General features: G+C 41.3%; 1 protein-coding gene across 5 annotated transcripts in view; it reads left to right on the forward strand.

Annotated features, from left to right (window-relative positions):
• The first annotated feature begins 1,350 nt into the window (after window positions 1-1,350).
• RESF1 (retroelement silencing factor 1) overlaps window positions 1,351-18,553 on the forward strand; it is a 39,628-nt gene continuing 22,425 nt past the window's right edge. For 3 of the 5 annotated variants that reach the window (XR_010932312.1, XM_067696097.1, XM_067696100.1), the window contains exons 1-3: window positions 1,351-1,471; window positions 2,820-2,912; window positions 3,008-3,166. Coding sequence is in view for 3 of the 5 variants with exons in the window: in XM_067696097.1 (XP_067552198.1) it covers window positions 3,164-3,166 (3 nt within the window). In the remaining 2 variants the exon portion in view is untranslated. Of the gene's footprint in view, window positions 1,472-1,666; window positions 2,240-2,819; window positions 2,913-3,007; window positions 3,167-18,553 lie in introns of those variants that run through there. The other 2 variants (XM_067696098.1, XM_067696099.1) reach the window with 2 other exon arrangements.

Raw genomic sequence — 18,553 nt, forward strand, 5'->3', positions numbered from 1 at the left:
CTCAGATTGGATTCCCTTGTTTACTTTGTTGACTTTAAAAATAAAAGTTATTTTACCAGCAAAAATGGTTTTTTTTCGGGAATAGCAGAGGAATTGTAACAGAGAAGAACAAACCTGATACCTTTAGCTCTAATCTTTGCGCTCTGTTGCCACATTGCCTGTGCTTAGTCATGCTGGTTCTACACCTTTGTCCAAAAAAATGTTGCCTAGAGTCTGAAATGTACTTGATAGCCATTCTCAAGGCTCTGCCTTCTGGGTTTGACCTTTAAAGGTTTAAGACTTTTCATTTACATAGAGATAAACAGTTGCAGAACAAAGAATAACATTTGTCTTGTTGGAGGTTTACAGGAACATGGTGATCAGACCTTTGTTGACAGATACAAGAAGAAAGGATGCTCACATCCCCTCCAGGGTCTGGCCTGCACCAAGAAGTCTGCAACAACCAACCACACCCCCTCCCCCTTTAGTATTAAAAGAAGCTTGAATTCTAGCTCCGGTAAGATGTTTCTTTGGGACGGTCTGCCATCTTCTCCGACTGCTGTCTTTCTGAATAAAGTCGCTATTCCTTACCCCAACACCTGGTCTTTCGATTTATTGGCCTGTCATGGGGCAAGCAGTATCACTTTGCACTTGGTGACCGAATTGCAATTTGGGTCAAGCAAACTATAGCAAAAGCTATAGGCAAGTCCAACAAACAAAGGAAAGTTACTTTATAGAGAAAATGGAGGAATTTGGGGGGGGTTCTTATGAAGGAAAGTGCATGGTGAAAAGTGAGGGTGATGACAGTTTCTCATTGGCTGAGTTGCTGGGGTAGTCTGTTTCTTGTACGAACTGCAATGTACATCTTGCTCTTTGGGGCCTGTAATTGACAATTCCTTCTGTAATTGACTGGGAGTGGTACTGTACTGCATGAGAGCTCCCCCTTCTGGCCTCCCAACTCTATTTTGGTGAGGTTTCCCTTTATTAATTTTCACAACTTTCTCCTGTAGAAATCCCCCAGCAAAAAAAGTCTATTTCCTTTTCTTTTAGGAGGTTTCTCTGCGTTAATGGATGCTCCCCCTTGTTAGAAATTTTCAGCCCGGAGTTAGACTTACTGAATTGGCAATTTTGCAGATGGTGCTCTTCAGTCCCTTTTTAACAAATCCTTCGAAAGAATCTGATGCAAGTTAAAGGCGGAGAGCCACTGCTGGAGTTTTCTTCCTCAGATACGTGAACTAGCTTTGCAAGTTTGGGAGATGACTGGGGGGCGGGGCTGGCCCCGGACGCTACTTCATCCGATCGGCACTAGGACCCCGGCGCCGGGGACCGGGTCTCGCAGCTGCCGTTGCGCCCGGGGAGGGGTTGTACTGTTCCGGGAGCCGGGCCTCCAACTCGACCCGCCCCTGGAGGCGGACCCGAGTTGACTTAAACTCTGGGGCCGCCAGGCGCTGCGTTTTCCTCCGCTCGCCCTGGCTGGGTTGTGTGCTCGTTGGTGAGTTGGGGGTGGGGGGGCTTGGTTCCCGGCCGGCACTCGCACATCTTCTCTGGTCTTGGCTGGGCTGGGGGCACCGGGAGTCCAGGCGTCTGCGGGCGGGGCTGGGCGTGCGGCGGTGAGCGCTTTTGTTCTGTGGCGGGGACAGAGTGGCGGCTGCAGGGGCTCCGGGGGCTCGGGCCTCGGGCCCACGGTGAACGCGCCCCGCTGGCCGCCGCCCAGAGCTGGGCGGGCCCGCTGGGCTCGGCTTGTTGCCCTCCCACGGCGCGGGGCCGGCCCGGAGGAGCCGCGGACTCAGAGCCTGACCCAGAGGGCGGCGCCTCGCCGTGTGTTTTCTGTGGATCGCCTTACTCTTCACCGTAGAGGTCGCGGGTGCAGACTGCGAGGACGCATTTTGTTAAATTCCAAGGCGATTGGTTAGGCTGGATGTGAGAGTGGCTTATGTTGTTATTGATTTCCTGTCGCTGGCTTGAAAAAAAGATCTTTGTTTTGCATTTATTTTTCTAGTGTTTTCTTCCTCCCCACCCCCATTATGCAGAACCTCCCGAAACAGAATTGCTTCGCTTGCATCTCCAAGTGGCCCGCGAACGCGCTTGTGCCGGAGACGTTTTCTGTTCCTCTGCGATAGTTAGTCCCTCGAGGCATTTTTAAATGCACAAATGCGTACAGATTTTAGATGTTCTCGAGGGACGCGAATTCCCTAAGCAGATGACCTTAGGATCCTGAGTTCAGCAAGCTTCCGGAGAATCGTTTCACTGAAAACAATTTGTAATACTTCTAGTGCCTGTAATCAAAATAAAGAGAACAGCAAGTGATGGGGATGAGCTTGGGTGCATTTAAATAGGCGGGTCGCAGAGCTTGTTTGGGGATTTTTCTGATTAATGCGTTAGCTGTAAACCACAGTTAAGTTTTAGTATTATTATGCATGAGTTAAGGTTTTACTTATTTTTTTTTTACTGTATAGTTGGCTTCTTGTTTACTAATCCAATAAAGAATTAAGTTAAAGTGTTGTTTAGCGTGATAAAATAATAGTGGCCCAGGAGGAGCGCACGTGAATTATCACTTAAAAAGTGAACGGTATTTTAAGGCAGACCCAGTTTGTTTCTGTTACTTTGCCTTCTTAATAAGAATTCAGTAAACTTAGTTTGCTTTTGGTGCAACCTTAAGGAACAGTTTGCACAGCAATGTCGTATCAAGTAAACAGATTAGTGTGTATTTTTATTACAAACTTAATGTGAACTTTATATAAATAAAATTCAACTATAATTTTCGTATTAAGTTATATATTATATATTTAAGTTTTATATTAAATTATTATCAGTTATAAAGTGTTTCTTGCTGTTCCTAGGACCAAAGAAGTAAACACTGTGGAGTGATACTGACACGTTTGGAAGGAAATGGGAACATATACAGTAATGAATGAGTAATATCACATTTAAAGGTAAGCGTGTCTCCTCTAAGTAGTCTACTCTAATTTATCTGTTGTGGAACAAAATTATTAAGTTGAATCAGCATTGGTTAAATATTAAACTATAGGATGCTGTGGATTTGACGTCAAAGCTTGAGAAATATGGTTGGCATAGCATGGAGAATTCAGCTGTTCATCTTTGCAAGAAAAGGAATAGAAGATGATGGTGAGGTGACTGTGGTCTAAGTTACTGAGGAAGAGGTCTACTTAACATTATTCTCTACATGGTTTGTTTATTTTATTTTTTAAATTCATCATATGTGGCACATGGGGTTGGAGGAAGGCAGCACAGAGCAGAACTCTGGGAGAACCATTCCCTGAAATATAAACCTATAAAGCCAAAGAGGTCATTTCAGGGCTTCCATCCTGTAAACTCCAAGTAGTGTTAGGAAATCTGTAATGATTAAGACCATGGTCCCTGCAGTCAGACTGCTGAGCGTCAGATTTTGGCTCTACCACTTGCCATCTCTGCAACCTTGGGAGAATTATTTAACTTCTCTGCCTCAGTTTTCTCATCTTCTGTGAAATGGGGGTAACCATAGTACCTAGCTCGCAGGATTGTTGTGATAAGTTAATGAGTTTGGTAGATAGAACACACTTGGAAGAGCTCCTGGTAAATGGTAGGTGCTTAATAAATCTTAACTGTTGTCATGAGAAGAAATATATTTTATGGCCTAAGAAAATTAACAGTGTCTTACAGGAGATTCAGTTTGCTCATTTAAGTGCTAAATCAATTTATCGAGTTTGTGTTGATTAAACCCTTGACTGTAGATGATGTTGGAGGTTCTGTTTTTGTAAGGAAGTACCAGACACAACTCTGTTTTTTACCTGCAGCCGTATTTTTTTAATTAATTAATTAAGTAATTTTTGGCTGTGTTGGGTCTTTGTTGCTTTGCGCAGGCTTTCTCTAGTTGCGGCTATGGCTTCTCATTGCGCTGGCTTCTCTTGTCGCAGAGCACAGGCTCTAGGCTCGTGGACTTCAGTAGTTATAGCATGCGGGCTCAGTAGTTGTGGCTCGCGGGCTCTAGAGCGCATGCTCAGTAGTTGTGGTGCACGACTCAGTTGCTCCGCGGCATGTGGGATCTTCCTGGACCGGGGCTCGAAGCCGTGTCCCCTGCATTGGCAGGAGGATTCTTAACCACTGCGCCACCAGGGAAGCCCTAAAGGTACAATCTTAAAAAAAGAAATGTAATCTTGTGGACCTTTGAAGAATTCTAAGTGCTTTGTTGACAAACAGCTATGTAGTGTGTCTATGCTTGATATCCTAAGTGTGCTTGTAAATTGAAGGGCAGTGTTAGAGCCTAGCCTGTTGAGGTAAATGTCTCAAGTGATTGCAGAGATTAATGACAGTCACTAAGATTTTCTTGAGATGTGTTAAATTACAAGACTTCATTTGTAAATAAAATCTTAACCTGTAGTTAAAATTGTGGTTAAAGAAATTATATTGTCCGCTTAGGTTTCAAGAAACAAAAAATCATACGCAAACTTTTTTAAGCCCCCAAAGAGAATTTATTGGATCACATAACTTAAGAGTTCATGTGAGAAGATATACAGATTGCCAACAAACACAAGAAAGGATGCTCAACATCACTAATCATTAGAGAAATGCAAATGTAGGTGATACTTACAATGAGGTATCACCTCACACCAGTCAGAATGGCCATCAAAAATCTACAAACAATAAATGCTGGAGCGGGTGTGGAGAAAAGGGAACCCTCTTGCACTGTTGGTGGGAATGTAAATTGATACAGCCACTATGGAGAACAGTATGGAGGTTCCTTAAAAAACTAAAAATAGAACTGCCATCCCACCCAGCAATCCCACTACTGGGCATTTACCCTGAGAAAACCATAATTCAAAAAGAGTCATGTACAACAATGTTCATTGCAGCGCTATTTACGATAGCCAGGACATGGAAGCAACCTAAGTGTCCGTCGACAGAGGAATGAATAAAGAAGATGTGGCACATATATACAATGGAATATTACTCAGCCATAAAAAGACATGAAATTGAGTTATTTGTAGTGAGGTGGATGGACCTGGAGTCTCATACAGAGTGAAATAAGTCAGAGTATGCTAACACATGTATATGGAATCTAAAAAAAAAAATGTTTCTGAAGAACCTAAGGGCAGGACAGGAATAAAGACGCAGACATAGAGAATGGACTTGATGACACAGGGAGGGGGAAGGGTAAGCTGGGACGAAGTGAGAGAGTAACAATTGACTTTATATACACTACCAAATGTAAAATAGATAGCTAGTGGGAAGCAGCCGCATAGCACAGGGAGATCAGCGAAGTGCTTTGTGACCACCTAGAGGGGTGGGATAGGGAGGATGGGAGGGAGACACCAAGAGGGAAGAGATATGGGGATATATGTATACGTATAGCTGATTCACTTTGTTATAAAGCAGAAACTAATACACCATTGTAAAGCAATTGTACGCCAATAAAGGTGTTTAAAAAAAAAAAGTTCATGTGGCTTGACTTTCAGGTTTGGCTGGATCCAACATTTGAATCTGAAAGCAAGTTTTAAAGACTTGAGACACTGTCTTGAAGTTCTGCTGTCTTCTTTGGCATTGACTTCATTCTCAGGCACAGTTCCCCCTTCATTGGGTAGCCCTAACATCTCCAGGTATATAGCCAGTCAGCTTCAACTTGCACAGAGCATGTCTTTGGTCTGGTTGCTCTGCCAGGTCTATAATTATATTAGTGCTTATCGTGTCATGTGCCCATGTCTGTGCTAACAACTGGGAAATGTTTTGTTTTTTTAAACTGTAGTTTACAGATATAATTCATATATCATATTCATATAATTCAGTTTATTCACTTACAGTGTACAGTGGTTTTGCATATATTCACATAGTGTGCAAGCATTACCACAATCACTTTTAGAACATATTCTTGCCCCCCAAAAGAATCTCTACTCATTATACTCTCCATGTATTCTCTATACTCTCCATTCTCCCCCAACCCACGCATCTCCAGGCAACCGTTAATCTAGTTTGTCTCTAGATTTGTGTATTCTGAACACTTCTTATAGATGATGTCATGTGTGATCTTTTATGACTCTTTTCTCACCTAGCATGATGTTTTCAAGATTGATTCATGATAAGCATGTATGTATTTCATTCCTTTTTATTAGCAAGTAATAATTCCATTGTATGGTTATGCCACATTTTGTTTTCCTTTCATCAGTTAACACACATTTGGATTGTTTCCACTTTTTTGGCTACTCTGAATAATGTTGCTGTGAGCATTCATGTACGAGTGTTTGTATGGGCATACATTTTCAATTCGTGTATGTATATATCTAGGAGTTGAATTTTTCTGTCATATCATATGGTAACTATTTTTGACCTTTTGAGAAATTGCCAGACTGTTTTTGATGAACCATATACATTCTCAGTAGTAACAGCAATGCATAGGAGTTCCAGTTTGTCCACATCCTTATTAACACTTGTCTTTTTGATTGTAGCTATCATAGTGAGCATTAAGTGGCATCCTGTGATTTTATTAATGATGTTGAGCATCTTTTTGTGCATATTGCCTATTTGTATATCTTTGGAAAACCTGTCTATTCAAAACCTCTGTTAACTTTAAATTCAAGTTGTTTTTATATTATTGAGGTGTAAAAGTTCTTTATATATTCTGGATTCTAGTTTCTTCCTAGTGATCATATATATGAGGGTTTGTTTTTGGATTCTATTCCATTGATCATTGTCTATCCTAGTTCAGTCCCACATGACTTTGTTTACTCTAGTTTTTGGGGTTTTTTTTAGCCATTGGTATTAGTTATTATAATTAGTTGTTGCATAATTACCCCAAATATTAGTGGCTTAAAACAGCAAATAGTTATTATCTCATATAGTTACTACTATGGGTCAGGAATCAGGGAATGGCTTAGCTGAGTGGTTCTGGCTCAGGGCTTTTCATGAGGCTGCTGTCAAGATATTGGCAGGAGCTGCATACAGTTTTTGAAGGCCTAACTGAGGCTCAGGGATTTGCTTCCAAGATGGCTCACTCACATAGCTGTTGGAAGGAGGCTGTAGTTTTTTGCCATGTGAGTATCTCCATATTTTGCCTGAGTGTCCCGATGGTGTGACTGCTGGCTCTTCCCCTTCTCATCAGGTCCTTTCAGATGGGCAGCAGCATCACTGGAAACCACAGAGGTTCAAGGTACAAGGAAGGAAGCCTTGCAAGATCATCAATACCATTAGAGAGAGCGCAAAAAAGCTAAAAAGCCTCCCAGTGTGATGTGCGGCCTTGCTCAGTGGTAGCTCTTCTTATTAATTTGCAATTACTATTTTAAGATCTGCTGGTAGTGGAGGTTCTCCTGCAGATGTTGGGGGGGGGGTTGCTGTGGCTCACGGGGACAAGGACGTTGGCAGTAGCAGTTCTGGGAAATACCCGTTGGCATAAGGCCCCACCAAAGAGCCTGTAGCAGTTTACTCTAGCTTTGTAGTTTAAAGTTTTGAAATTGGTAAGTGTGAGTCCTTCAACTTTATACTTTTTCTCAAAATCAATTTTAGGGTCAGGTTCTCAATTTCTGCAAAGAAGACATCCCTGCAAAGTCCCTGCAAAGGGACTTTGGTAAGGGCTGTAATGAATCTGTAGACCAATTTGAGGAGTAGTGCCACCTTGAGAGTATCAAATCTTCCAGTCTATGAATGTGGGATGTGTTTCCATTTATTTAGGTCTTTAATTTCTTTTGGCAATGTTTTGAAATATTCAGAGTGTACAATTTTCACTTTTCGTTAAATTTATTCCAAAGTATTTCTTTCTTTTTGCTGTTACTGTAAATGGACTTGTTTTCTAGATTGTTGTATAGAAATAAATTTGGTTTTTGTATATTGAGCTTGTACTAGGCGACCTAGTCAAACTAGTTCTAGTTTTTTATTAGTTGGATTCCTTACAACTTCCTATATACAAGATGATGCCATCTGTAAGTAGAGGTAGTTTTATTTCTTAATTTCCAATCTGGATGTCTTTTATTTTTTTTCTTTTTGCCAAGTGCCATGGCTAGAACCCCTCCTACAATGTTGAATGGAAGTGGCAAGAGCAGATATCCTTGTCTTGTTCCGGATCTTGTAAAGGGAAAAACAGGCTTTAAAGCTGTGGCTTTTTTGTAGATGTCTTTTACCCAGTTGAGGAAGTTCCCCTTTGTTTCTAGTTTTAGTGTTTTTATCTGAAAGGGTGTTGGATTTTAGGATGCATTTAATTTCAGTCGCAGTAGATGCTTTTTCTACATGTGCTTGAGATGATCATGTTGTTTGTGTCCTTTATTCTATTGATGTGTTATATGACATTGGTTCAACATAAAAAATAAAAAAATCAATCTTGCATTTCTGGGAAAGTACCAGTTGGTCATGGCATATACTTACTTTTATATGCTGTTATATTTGGTTCGCTAGTATTTTGTTGAAGATTTTTGCATCTATATTCATAACAGATTGTTCGGTAGTTCTTTTTTTCTTTTCTTTTTTTTTTTTTGCGGTATGCGGGCCTCTCACTGCTGTGGCTTCTCCCACCGCGGAGCACAGGCTCTGGACTCGCAGGCTCAGCAGCCATGGCTCAAAGGCCCAGCCGCTACGGGGCATGTGGGATCCTCCCGGACTGGGGCACGAACCCATGTCCCCTGCATCTGCAGGTGGACTCTCAACCACTGTGCCACAAGGGAAGCCCATGGTCTGTAGTTTTATTGTGATTTTATGTATTTATTTATTTTCTGATTTTAGTATTGGCCTCAAAATTGATTTGGGAAGTATTCCCTCTCTTATGTTTTAGAAGAGTTTGTAGAGTGGGTTTTAAATGTTTAAATTTTTGGCATGAATCACCAGAAAGCCATCTGGGCCTAACCATTTCTTTTTGGGTTGTTTTTTGGTTACTAATTCAATTTCTTTATGGGTCTGTTCTGATTTCCTGTATCTTCTTGAGTCATTTTTGGTCAGTGTGTCTTTTGGGATTCTCTGCACCCAATTCCAGTGTGTGTGTTTGTGTGGGGGGATCCCCACCGTACTACCAACAAGCAGTTCTCTGGGGACATCAGTTGGGTGTCCTACAATTCAACTTGTTACCAAGTCCAAACTCCCTCTACTTGCTGCACGACAGGCCAGTAAATCGGGAGATGAGGTGTTGAGGGAAGGAATATGACTTAATTCCGAAAGCCGGCAGACGGAAAAGATGGCAGACTAGTGTCTCAAAAGAACCATCTTGTTGGGGTTTGGATGCCAGTTTCGTTCATAGAACAGAGACGGGGAGATGAGGAAGTGAAGTAAAAAGACCATAAGTTTTGCAAATATCCCCTGGAATGGCAAGCCTCAGGGAGGGGATGTGTTAATTTCTTCTTTCTTGCAGCCATCCACAGGTGGACAGGGTCTGGACACTTAACATTCAGGGGTAGGGTTCCCTGAGACAGGCCATTATGTATAGACATTATCCTTTTAGTGAAAAAAAGCAGTGGAAAGCAAAGGTTAAATAAAGTAAAAGAACCAGATCCAACATGTAGTTAGATTTGGCTCTTACCTGTTACAAACGCAGTTCTGACACTATCTACCCAGAAATGCCAGCAGATTCCACAGGTTGAAGCCTCAGTCCCACAAGTTGCCTCACCCCCCACTTCACATGCACAAGCCTATACTGTCACCTGTGCTTCTGACTGGGTACAGATTGGAGGTTCCCAGGACCAACCCTCTCCTTTTTTTTTTTTTCTTTACGTCTTTATTGGAGTAAAATTGCTTTACAATGGTGTGTTAGTTTCTGCTTTATAACAAAGTGAATCAGTTATACATATACATATGTTCCCATATCTCTTCCCTCTTGCGTCTCCCTCCCTCCCACCCTCCCTATCCCACCCCTCTAGGTGGTCACAAAGCACCAAGCTGATCTCCCTGTGCTATGCGGCTGCTTCCCACTAGCTATCTGTTTTACGTTTGGTAGTGTATATATGTCCCTGCCACTCTCTCACTTTGTCACAGCTTACCCTTACCCCTCCCCATATCCTGAAGTCCATTTTCTAGTAGGTCTGTGTCTTTATTCCCATCTTACCCCTAGGTTCTTAATGACGTTTTTTATTTTCTTAGATTCCATATATATGTGTTAGCATACGGTATTTCTCTTTCTCTTTTTGACTTACTTCACTCTGTATGACAGATTGTAGGTTCATCCACCTCACTACAAATAACTCAATTTCGTTTCTTTTTATGGCTGAGTAATATTCCATTGTATATATGTGCCACATCTTCTATTTCCATTCATCCGATGATGGACACTTAGGTTGTTTCCATCTCCTGGCTATTGTAACTAGAGCTGCAATGAACATTTTGGTACATGACTCTTTTTGAATTATGGTTTTCTCGGGGTATATGCCCAGTAGTGGGATTGCTGGGTCATATGGTAATTCTGTTTGTAGTTTTTAAGGAACCTCCATACTGTTCTCCATAGTGGCTGTACCAATTCACATTCCCAACAGCAGTGCAAGAGTGTTCCCTTTTCTCAACACCCTCTCCAGCATTTATTGTTTCTAGATTTTTTGATGATGGCCATTTTGACTGATGTAAGATGATATCTCATTGTAGTTTTGATTTGCATTACTCTAGTGATTAATGATGTTGAGCATTCTTTCATGTGTTTGTTGGCAAACTGTATATCTTCTTTGGAGAAATGTCTATTTAGGTCTTCTGCCCAATTTTGGATTGAGTTGTTTGTTTTTTTGTTGAGCTGCATGAGCTACTTTTTTTTTTTTTTTAACATCTTTATTGGAGTATAATTGCTTTACAATGGTATGTTAGTTTCAGCTTCACAACAAAATGAATCAGTTATATATATACATATATTCCCATATCTCTTCCCGCTTGCGTCTCCCTCCCTCCCACCCTCCCTATCCCACCCCTCCAGGCAGTCACAAAGCACCGAGCTGATCTCCCTGTGCTATGCGGCTGCTTCCCACTAGCTATCTACCTTACGTTTGGTAGTGTATATATGTCCATGCCTCTTTATTGCTTTGTCACCGTTTACCCATCCCCCTCCCCATAGTCTCAAGTCCATTCTCTAGTAAGTCTGTGTCTTTATTCCTGTTTCACCCCTAGGTTTTTCATGACTTTTTTTTTTTTTTTTAAATTCCATATATATGTGTTAGCATACGGTATTTGTCTCTCTCTTTCTGACTTACTTCACTCTGTATGACAGACTCTAGGTCTATCCACCTCATTACAAATAGCTCAATTTCGTCTCTTTTTATGGCTGAGTAATATTCCATTGTATATATGTGCCACATCTTCTTTATCCATTCATCCGATGATGGACACTTAGGTTGTTTCCATCTCTGGGCTATTGTAAATAGAGCTGCAATGAACATTTTGGTACATGACTCTTTTTGAATTATGGTTTTCTCAGGGTATATGCCCAGTAGTGGGATTGCTGGGTCGTATGGTAGTTCTGTTTGTAGCTTTTTAAGGAACCTCCATACTGTTCTCCACAGTGGCTGTATCAATTTACATTCCCACCAACAGTGTAAGAGGGTTCCCTTTTCTCCACACCCTCTCCAGCATTTATTGTTTCTAGATTTTTTGATGATGGCCATTCTGACTGGTGTGAGATGATATCTCATTGTAGTTTTGATTTGCATTTCTCTAACGATTAGTGATGTTGAGCATTCTTTCATGTGTTTGTTGGCACTCTGTATATCTTCTTTGGAGAAATGTCTATTTAGGTCTTCTGCCCATTTTTGGATTGGGTTGTTTGTTTTTCTGTTATTAAGCTGCATGAGCTGCTTATAAATTTTGGAGATTAATCCTTTGTCAGTTGCTTCATTTGCAAATATTTTCTCCCATTCTGAGGGTTGTCATTTGGTCTTGTTTATGGTTTCCTTTGCTGCGCAAAAGCTTTTAAGTTTCATTAGGTCCCATTTGTTTACTTTTGTTTTTATTTCCATTTCTCTAGGAGGTGGGTCAAAAAGGACCTTGCTGTGATTTATGTCATAGAGTGTTCTGCCTATGTTTTCCTCTAAGAGTTTGATAGTTTCTGGCCTTACATTTAGGTCTTTAATCCATTTTGAGCTTATTTTTGTGTATGGTGTTAGGGAGTGATCTAATCTCATACTTTTACATGTACCTATCCAGTTTTCCCAGCACCACTTATTGAAGAGGCTGTCCTTTCTCCACTGTACATTCCTGCCTCCTTTATCAAAGATAAGGTGACCGTATGTTCGTGGGTTTGTCTCTGGGCTTTCTATCCTGTTCCATTGATCTGTATTTCTGTTTTTGTGCCAGTACCATACTGTCTTGATTACTGTAGCTTTGTAGTATAGTCTGAAGTCAAGAAGCCTGATTCCTCCAGCTCCATTTTTCGTTCTCAAGATTGCTTTGGCTATTCAGGGTCTTTTGTGTTTCCATACGAATTGTGAAATTTTTTGTTCTAGCTCTGAAAAATGCCAGTGGTAGTTTGATAGGGATTGCATTGAATCTGTAGATTGCTTTGGGTAGTAGAGTCATTTTCACAATGTTGATTCTTCTAATCCAAGAACATGGTATATCTCTCCATCTATTTGTATCATCTTTAATTTCTTTCATCACTGTCTTATAATTTTCTGCATACAGGTCTTTTGTCTCCTTAGGTAGGTTTATTCCTAGATATTTTATTCTTTTTGTTGCAGTGGTAAATGGGAGTGTTTTCTTGATTTCACTTTCAGATTTTTCATCATTAGTGTATAAGAATGCCAGAGATTTCTGTGCATTAATTTTGTATCCTGCAACTTTACCAAATTCATTGATTAGCTCTAGTAGTTTTCTGGTAGCATCTTTAGGATTCTCTATGTATAGTATCATGTCATCTGCAAACAGTGACAGCTTTACTTCTTCTTTTCCAATTTGGATTCCTTTTATTTCCTTTTCTTCTCTGATTGCTGTGGCTAAAACTTCCAAAACTATGTTGAATAAGAGTGGTGAGAGTGGGCAACCTTGTCTTGTTCCTGATCTTAGTGGAAATGGTTTCAGTTTTTCAGCATTGAGGACGATATTGGCTGTGGGTTTGTCATATATGGCCTTTATTATGTTGAGGAAAGTTCCCTCTGTGCCTACTTTCTGCAGGGTTTTTATCATAAATGGGTGTTGAATTTTGTTGAAAGCTTTTTCTGCATCTATTGAGATGATCATATGGTTTTTCTCCTTCAATTTGTTAATATGGTGGATCACCTTGATTGATTTGTGTATATTGAAGAATCCTTGCATTCCTGGAATAAACCCCACTCAATCATGGTGTATGATCCTTTTAATGTGCTGTTGGATTCTGTTTGGTAGTATTTTGTTGAGGATTTTTGCATCTATGTTTATCAGTGATATTGGCCTGTAGTTTTCTTTCTTTGTGACATCCTTGTCTGGTTTTGGTATCAAGGTGATGGTGGCCTCGTAGAATGAGTTTGGGAGTGTTTCTCCCTCTGCTGTATTTTGGAAGAGTTTGAGAAGGATAGGTGTTAGCTCTTCTCTAAATGTTTGACAGAATTTGCCTGTGAAGCCATCTGGTCCTGGGCTTTTGTTTGTTGGAAGATTTCAATTTCAGTGCTTGTGCTTGGTCTGTTCATATTTTCTATTTCTTCCTGATTCAGTCTTGGCAGGTTGTGCATTTCTAAGAATTTGTCCATTTCTTCCAGGTTGTCCATTTTATTGGCATAGAGTTGCTTGTAGTAATCTCTCATGATTTTTTGTATTTCTGCAGTGTCACTTCTTCTTTTTCATTTCTAATTTTACTGATTTGAGTCTTCTCACTTTTTTTCTTGATGAGTCTGACTAATGGTTTATCCATTTTGTTTATCTTCTCAAAGAACCAGCTTTTAGTTTTATTGATCTTTGCTATCGTTTCCCTCATTTCTTTTTCATTTATTTCTGCTCTGATTTTTATGATTTCTTTCCTTCTGCTAACTTTGGGGTTTTTTTGTTCTTCTCTAATTGCTTTAGGTGCAAGGTTAGGTTGTTTATTAGAGATGTTTCCTGTTTCTTAAGTTAGGATTGTATTGCTATAAACTTTCCTCTTAGAAATGCTTTTGCTGCATCCCATAGGTTTTGGGTCATCGTGTCTCCATTGTCATTTGTTTCTAGGTATTTTTTGATTTCCTCTTTGATTTCTTCAGTGCTCACTTCGTTATTAAGTAGTGTATTGTTTAGCCTCCATGTGTTTGTATTTTTTACAGATCTTTTCCTGTAATTGATATCTAGTCTCATAGCGTTGTAGTCGGAAAAGATACTTGATACAATTTCAATTTTCTTAAACTTACCAAGGCTTGATTTGTGATCCAAGATATGATCTATCCTGGAGAATGTTCCATGAGCACTTGAGAAAAATGTGTATTCTGTTTTTGGATGGAATGTCCTGTAAATACCAATTAAGTCTATATTGTTTAATGTATCATTTAAAGCTTGTGTTTCCTTATTTATTTTCATTTTGGATGATGTGTCCATTCGTGAAAGTGGGGTGTTAAAGTCTCCTACTATGAATGTGTTACTGTCGATTTCCCCTTTTATGGCTGTTAGTATTTGCCTTATGTATTGAGGTGCTCCTATGTTGGGTGCATAAATATTTACAATTGTTATATCTTCTTCTTGGATCGATCCCTTGATCATTATGTAGTGTCCTTCTTTGTCTCTTGTAATAGCCTTTTTTTTAAAGTCTATTTTGTCTGATATGAGAATTGCTACTCCAGCTTTCTTCTGATTTCCATTTGAATGGAATATCTTTTTCCATCCCCTCACTTTCAGTCTATATGTGTCCCTAGGTCTGAAGTGGGTCTCTTGTAGGCAGCATATATATGGGTCTTGTTTTTGTATCCTTTCAGCCAGTCTGTGTCTTTTGGTGGGAACATTTAATCCATTTATATGTAAGGTAATTATCGATATGTATGTTCCTATTCCCATTTTCTTAATTGTTTTGGGTTATTTATTGTAGGTCTTTTCCTTTTCTTGTGTTTCTTGCCTAGAGAAGTTCCTTTAGCATTTGTTGTAAAGCTGGTTTGGTGGTGCTGAACTCTCTCAGCTTTTGCTTGTCTGTAAAGGTTTTAATTTCTCCATCAAATCTAAATGAGATCCTTGCTTGGTAGAGTAATCTTGGTTGTAGGTTTTTCTCCTTCATCACTTTAAATATGTCCTGCCAGTCCCTTCTGGCTTGCAGAGTTTCTGCTGAGAGATCAGCTGTTAACCTTATGGGGATTCCCTTGTGTGTTATTTGTTGTTTTTCCCTTGCTGCTTTTAATATGTTTTCTTTGTATATAATTTTTGAAAGTTTGATTAATATGTGTCTTGGCGTGTTTCTCCTTGGATTAACTTGATTAACTCTTTCCTTTCCCATATTAGGGAAGTTTTCAACTATAATCTCTTCAAATATCTTCTCAGACCCTTTCTTTTTCTCTTCTTCTTCTGGAACCCCTTTAATTCGAATGTTGGTGCGTTTAATGTTGTCCCAGAGGTCTCTGAGACAGTCCTTAGTTCTTTTCATTCTTTTTTCTTTATTCTGCTCTGTGGTAGTTCTTTCCACTATTTTATCTTCCAGGTCACTTATCCGTTCTTCTGCCTCAGTTATTCTGCTATTGATCCCATCTAGAGTATTTTTAATTTAATTTATTGTGGTGTTCATCATTGCTTGTTTCATCTTTAGTTCTTCTAGGTCCTTGTTAAATGTTTCTTGCATTTTGTCTATTCTGTTTCCAAGATTTTGGATCATCTTTACTACCATTATTCTGAATTCTTTTTCAGGTAGACTGCCTATTTCCTCTTCATTTGTTAGGTCTGGTGGGTTTTTACCTTGCTCCTTCATCTGTTGTGTGTTTTTCTGTCTTCTCATTTTGCTTGTCTTACTGTGTTTGGGGTCTCCTTTCTGCAGGCTGAAGGTTCGTGGTTCCCATTGGTTTTTGTGTCTGTCTCCAGTGGCTAAGGTTTGTTCAGTGGGTTGTGTAGGCTTCCTGGTGGAGGGGACTAGTGCCTGTGTTCTGGTGGATGAGGCTGGATCTTGTCTTTCTGGTGAGCAATTCCACGTCTGTTGGTGTGTTTTGGGGTGTCTGTGGACTTATTATGATTTTAGGCAGCCTCTCTGCTAATGGGTGGGGTTGTGTTCCTGTCTTGCTAGTTGTTTGGCATAGGGTGTCCAGCACTGTAGCTTGCTGGTCATTGAGTGAAGCTGGGTGCTGGTGTTGAGATGGAGATCTCTGGAAGATTTTTTCTGTTTGATATTATGTGGAGCTGGGAGGTCTCTTGTGGACCAGTGTCCTGAAGTTGGCTCTCCCACCTCAGAAGCACAGCACTGAGTCCTGGCTGCAGCACCAAGAGCCTTTCATCCACACGGCTCACATCACAAAAAGAGGAAAAGGGGAAAAAATAATAAATCTTGCTCTCAAAGTCCACCTCCTCAAATTGGGATGATTCGTTGTCTATTCAGGTATTCCACAGATGCAGGTACATCGAGTTGACTGTGGATATTTAATCCGCTGCTCCTGAGGCTGCTGGGAGAAATTTCCCTTTCTCTTCTTTGTTCACACAGCTCCCGGGGGTTCAGCTTTGGATTTGGCCCCGCCTCTGCATGTAGTTCGCCGGAGGGCGTCTGTTCTTCGCTCAGACAGGACAGGGTTGAAGGAGCAGCTGATTCGGGGGCTCTGGCGCACTCAGCCCAGGAGGAGGGAGGGGTTAGGATGCGGGGCGAGTCTGCGGCTGTAGAGGCAGCAGAGGCCAGCGGGGCGTTGCACCAGCCTGAGGTGCCCTGTGCATTCTCCCAGGGAAGTTGTTCCTGGATCCCGGGACCCTGGCAGTGGTGGGCTGCACAGGCTCCCGGGAGGAGAGGTAGGGATAGTGACCTGTGCTCGTACACAGGCTTCTTGGTGGCAGCAGCAGCAGCAGCAGCCTTAGCGTCTCATGCCCGTTTCTGGGGTCCTCGCTGATCGCCGCGGCTCGCGCCCGTCTCTGGAGCTCCTTTAAGTAGCGCTCTTAATCCCCTCTCCACTCTGGACCCCACGGCCACTGGCTGGTCCACTGTGTTCAGGAAATTCAACAGGAACCCTGGCAGCTCCTCAATGTCTGCTAGTATTGGAGGGTGTCCTGCAGAGGCTGGGGGTGGCGCTGTTTCATCGTGGGGAAAAGGATACTGGCAGCAGAAGTTCTGGGAAGTACTCCTTGGTGTGAGCCCTCCCAGAGTCTGTCCCCAACCCTCTCCTTGAACTTCAGACACCAGTCTCAAGCCCAGGTTGATGCCTGTATTTCTGATTGATTGGTAAGAGGTTCTAAGACACCCCCCCTCTGTTCAATTAATTTGCTAGAGAGGCTTACAGAACTCAGAGCAACATTTTACTTACTAGATTACTGGTTTATTGCAAAGGATATTAAAGGATACTGTTACACAGTACTCAACTGAGTGAATTTGAGGAACTAATTGGCTTTTTTCAACAATTCATGAATTGAGAGTAAATTGGAGCTCGAGGAGCTGTACAGAATGGAAGCCTTTTATAGAAACCGGGGCCAGAGAAGGAGGTTATTAGCAAAAGAAAAGAAAGTATTGTTTCAGGCAAGGTTACCTCACTAGTTCTGACAAGGAAATTCCAGAAATTTAAGTCCTGGGAGATTTTGAAACTGCAGTTAAATCTTAGTTTTTTGTCCTGGGGGCAAGTGGCTCCAACCTAGGGCCTGTTTTTTTTTTTTTTATTTTAACAATAGGAATCATCAACCAGATGGAAGAGATGGGTAGGGTGAAGTACATGGGAGAAAGGGATGTGGAGCTTCCATGCCACTTCTCCCCAGATCATGTGTTCATCAACCCTGAAGCTCCCCAACCCTGTACTTTGGGGTTTTTATGGAGACCTCTTTACACAGTCATGATTGATTAAATCACTGGCCATTGATGATTGATTCAACCTCCAGCTCCTCTCCCCTCCTGGAGCTGTCAGAGTTTGCAGCAGAGAAAGGTTTATTGCAAGGCCATGCAAGGAGATGAGGAGGCTCATGCCCTGAAAAGTCTTGAGCTCCCTGAAGGGTTTCAGCAAAGCGTTTTTAAAGGCCAGGTGATTGGGGCGGGGCTCTCAGGGTATGTGATCAGCTTGCGCACAATTCTCTGATTGGCTGATGGTGAGGCAGCAGGGTGGGGTCACAGGGGTTAACCTTATCAGTCCCTCCGTTCCAGAAGGCCTGGGGATACGTGCTCATGATCATCATGTAGTTTGTCCAACAACTCAGGAAATTTGCATCAAATACTATTATCTAGGTACTTCGGAGAGGAGCTAAAGCAGAGGATATGGGGGAAGGCCTGTCGCAGGAAGGCCCCATAGGGTCCTGCTGTGTTACAAAATCATCTGGTTGGTTCTCCTGGCACCCAGCCTCCATCCTTAGGTGCAGTCAGAAAGTCACCTCAGTGACATAACAAGACACCTTTATCACTCTCACTAAGGAAAATCCGAGGGTTTTAGGAGCTTTGTGCCAGAAATGGGGATGAAGACCTAATAATGTATTTCTTTTTATAAATTACAGTATCACAGGGGTTTGTCCTTTTCATCCAAATGATCTGAATATACTGGCATACAGTTGTTCATAGTGTCTCTTTTTAAATGTAAGGTTGGTAGTAATGTCCTTATTCCTGAGTTTAGTATTCTCTCTT

The sequence above is a fragment of the Pseudorca crassidens genome, chromosome 11, assembly GCF_039906515.1.
Source record: "Pseudorca crassidens isolate mPseCra1 chromosome 11, mPseCra1.hap1, whole genome shotgun sequence".
Lineage (NCBI taxonomy): Eukaryota > Metazoa > Chordata > Mammalia > Artiodactyla > Delphinidae > Pseudorca > Pseudorca crassidens.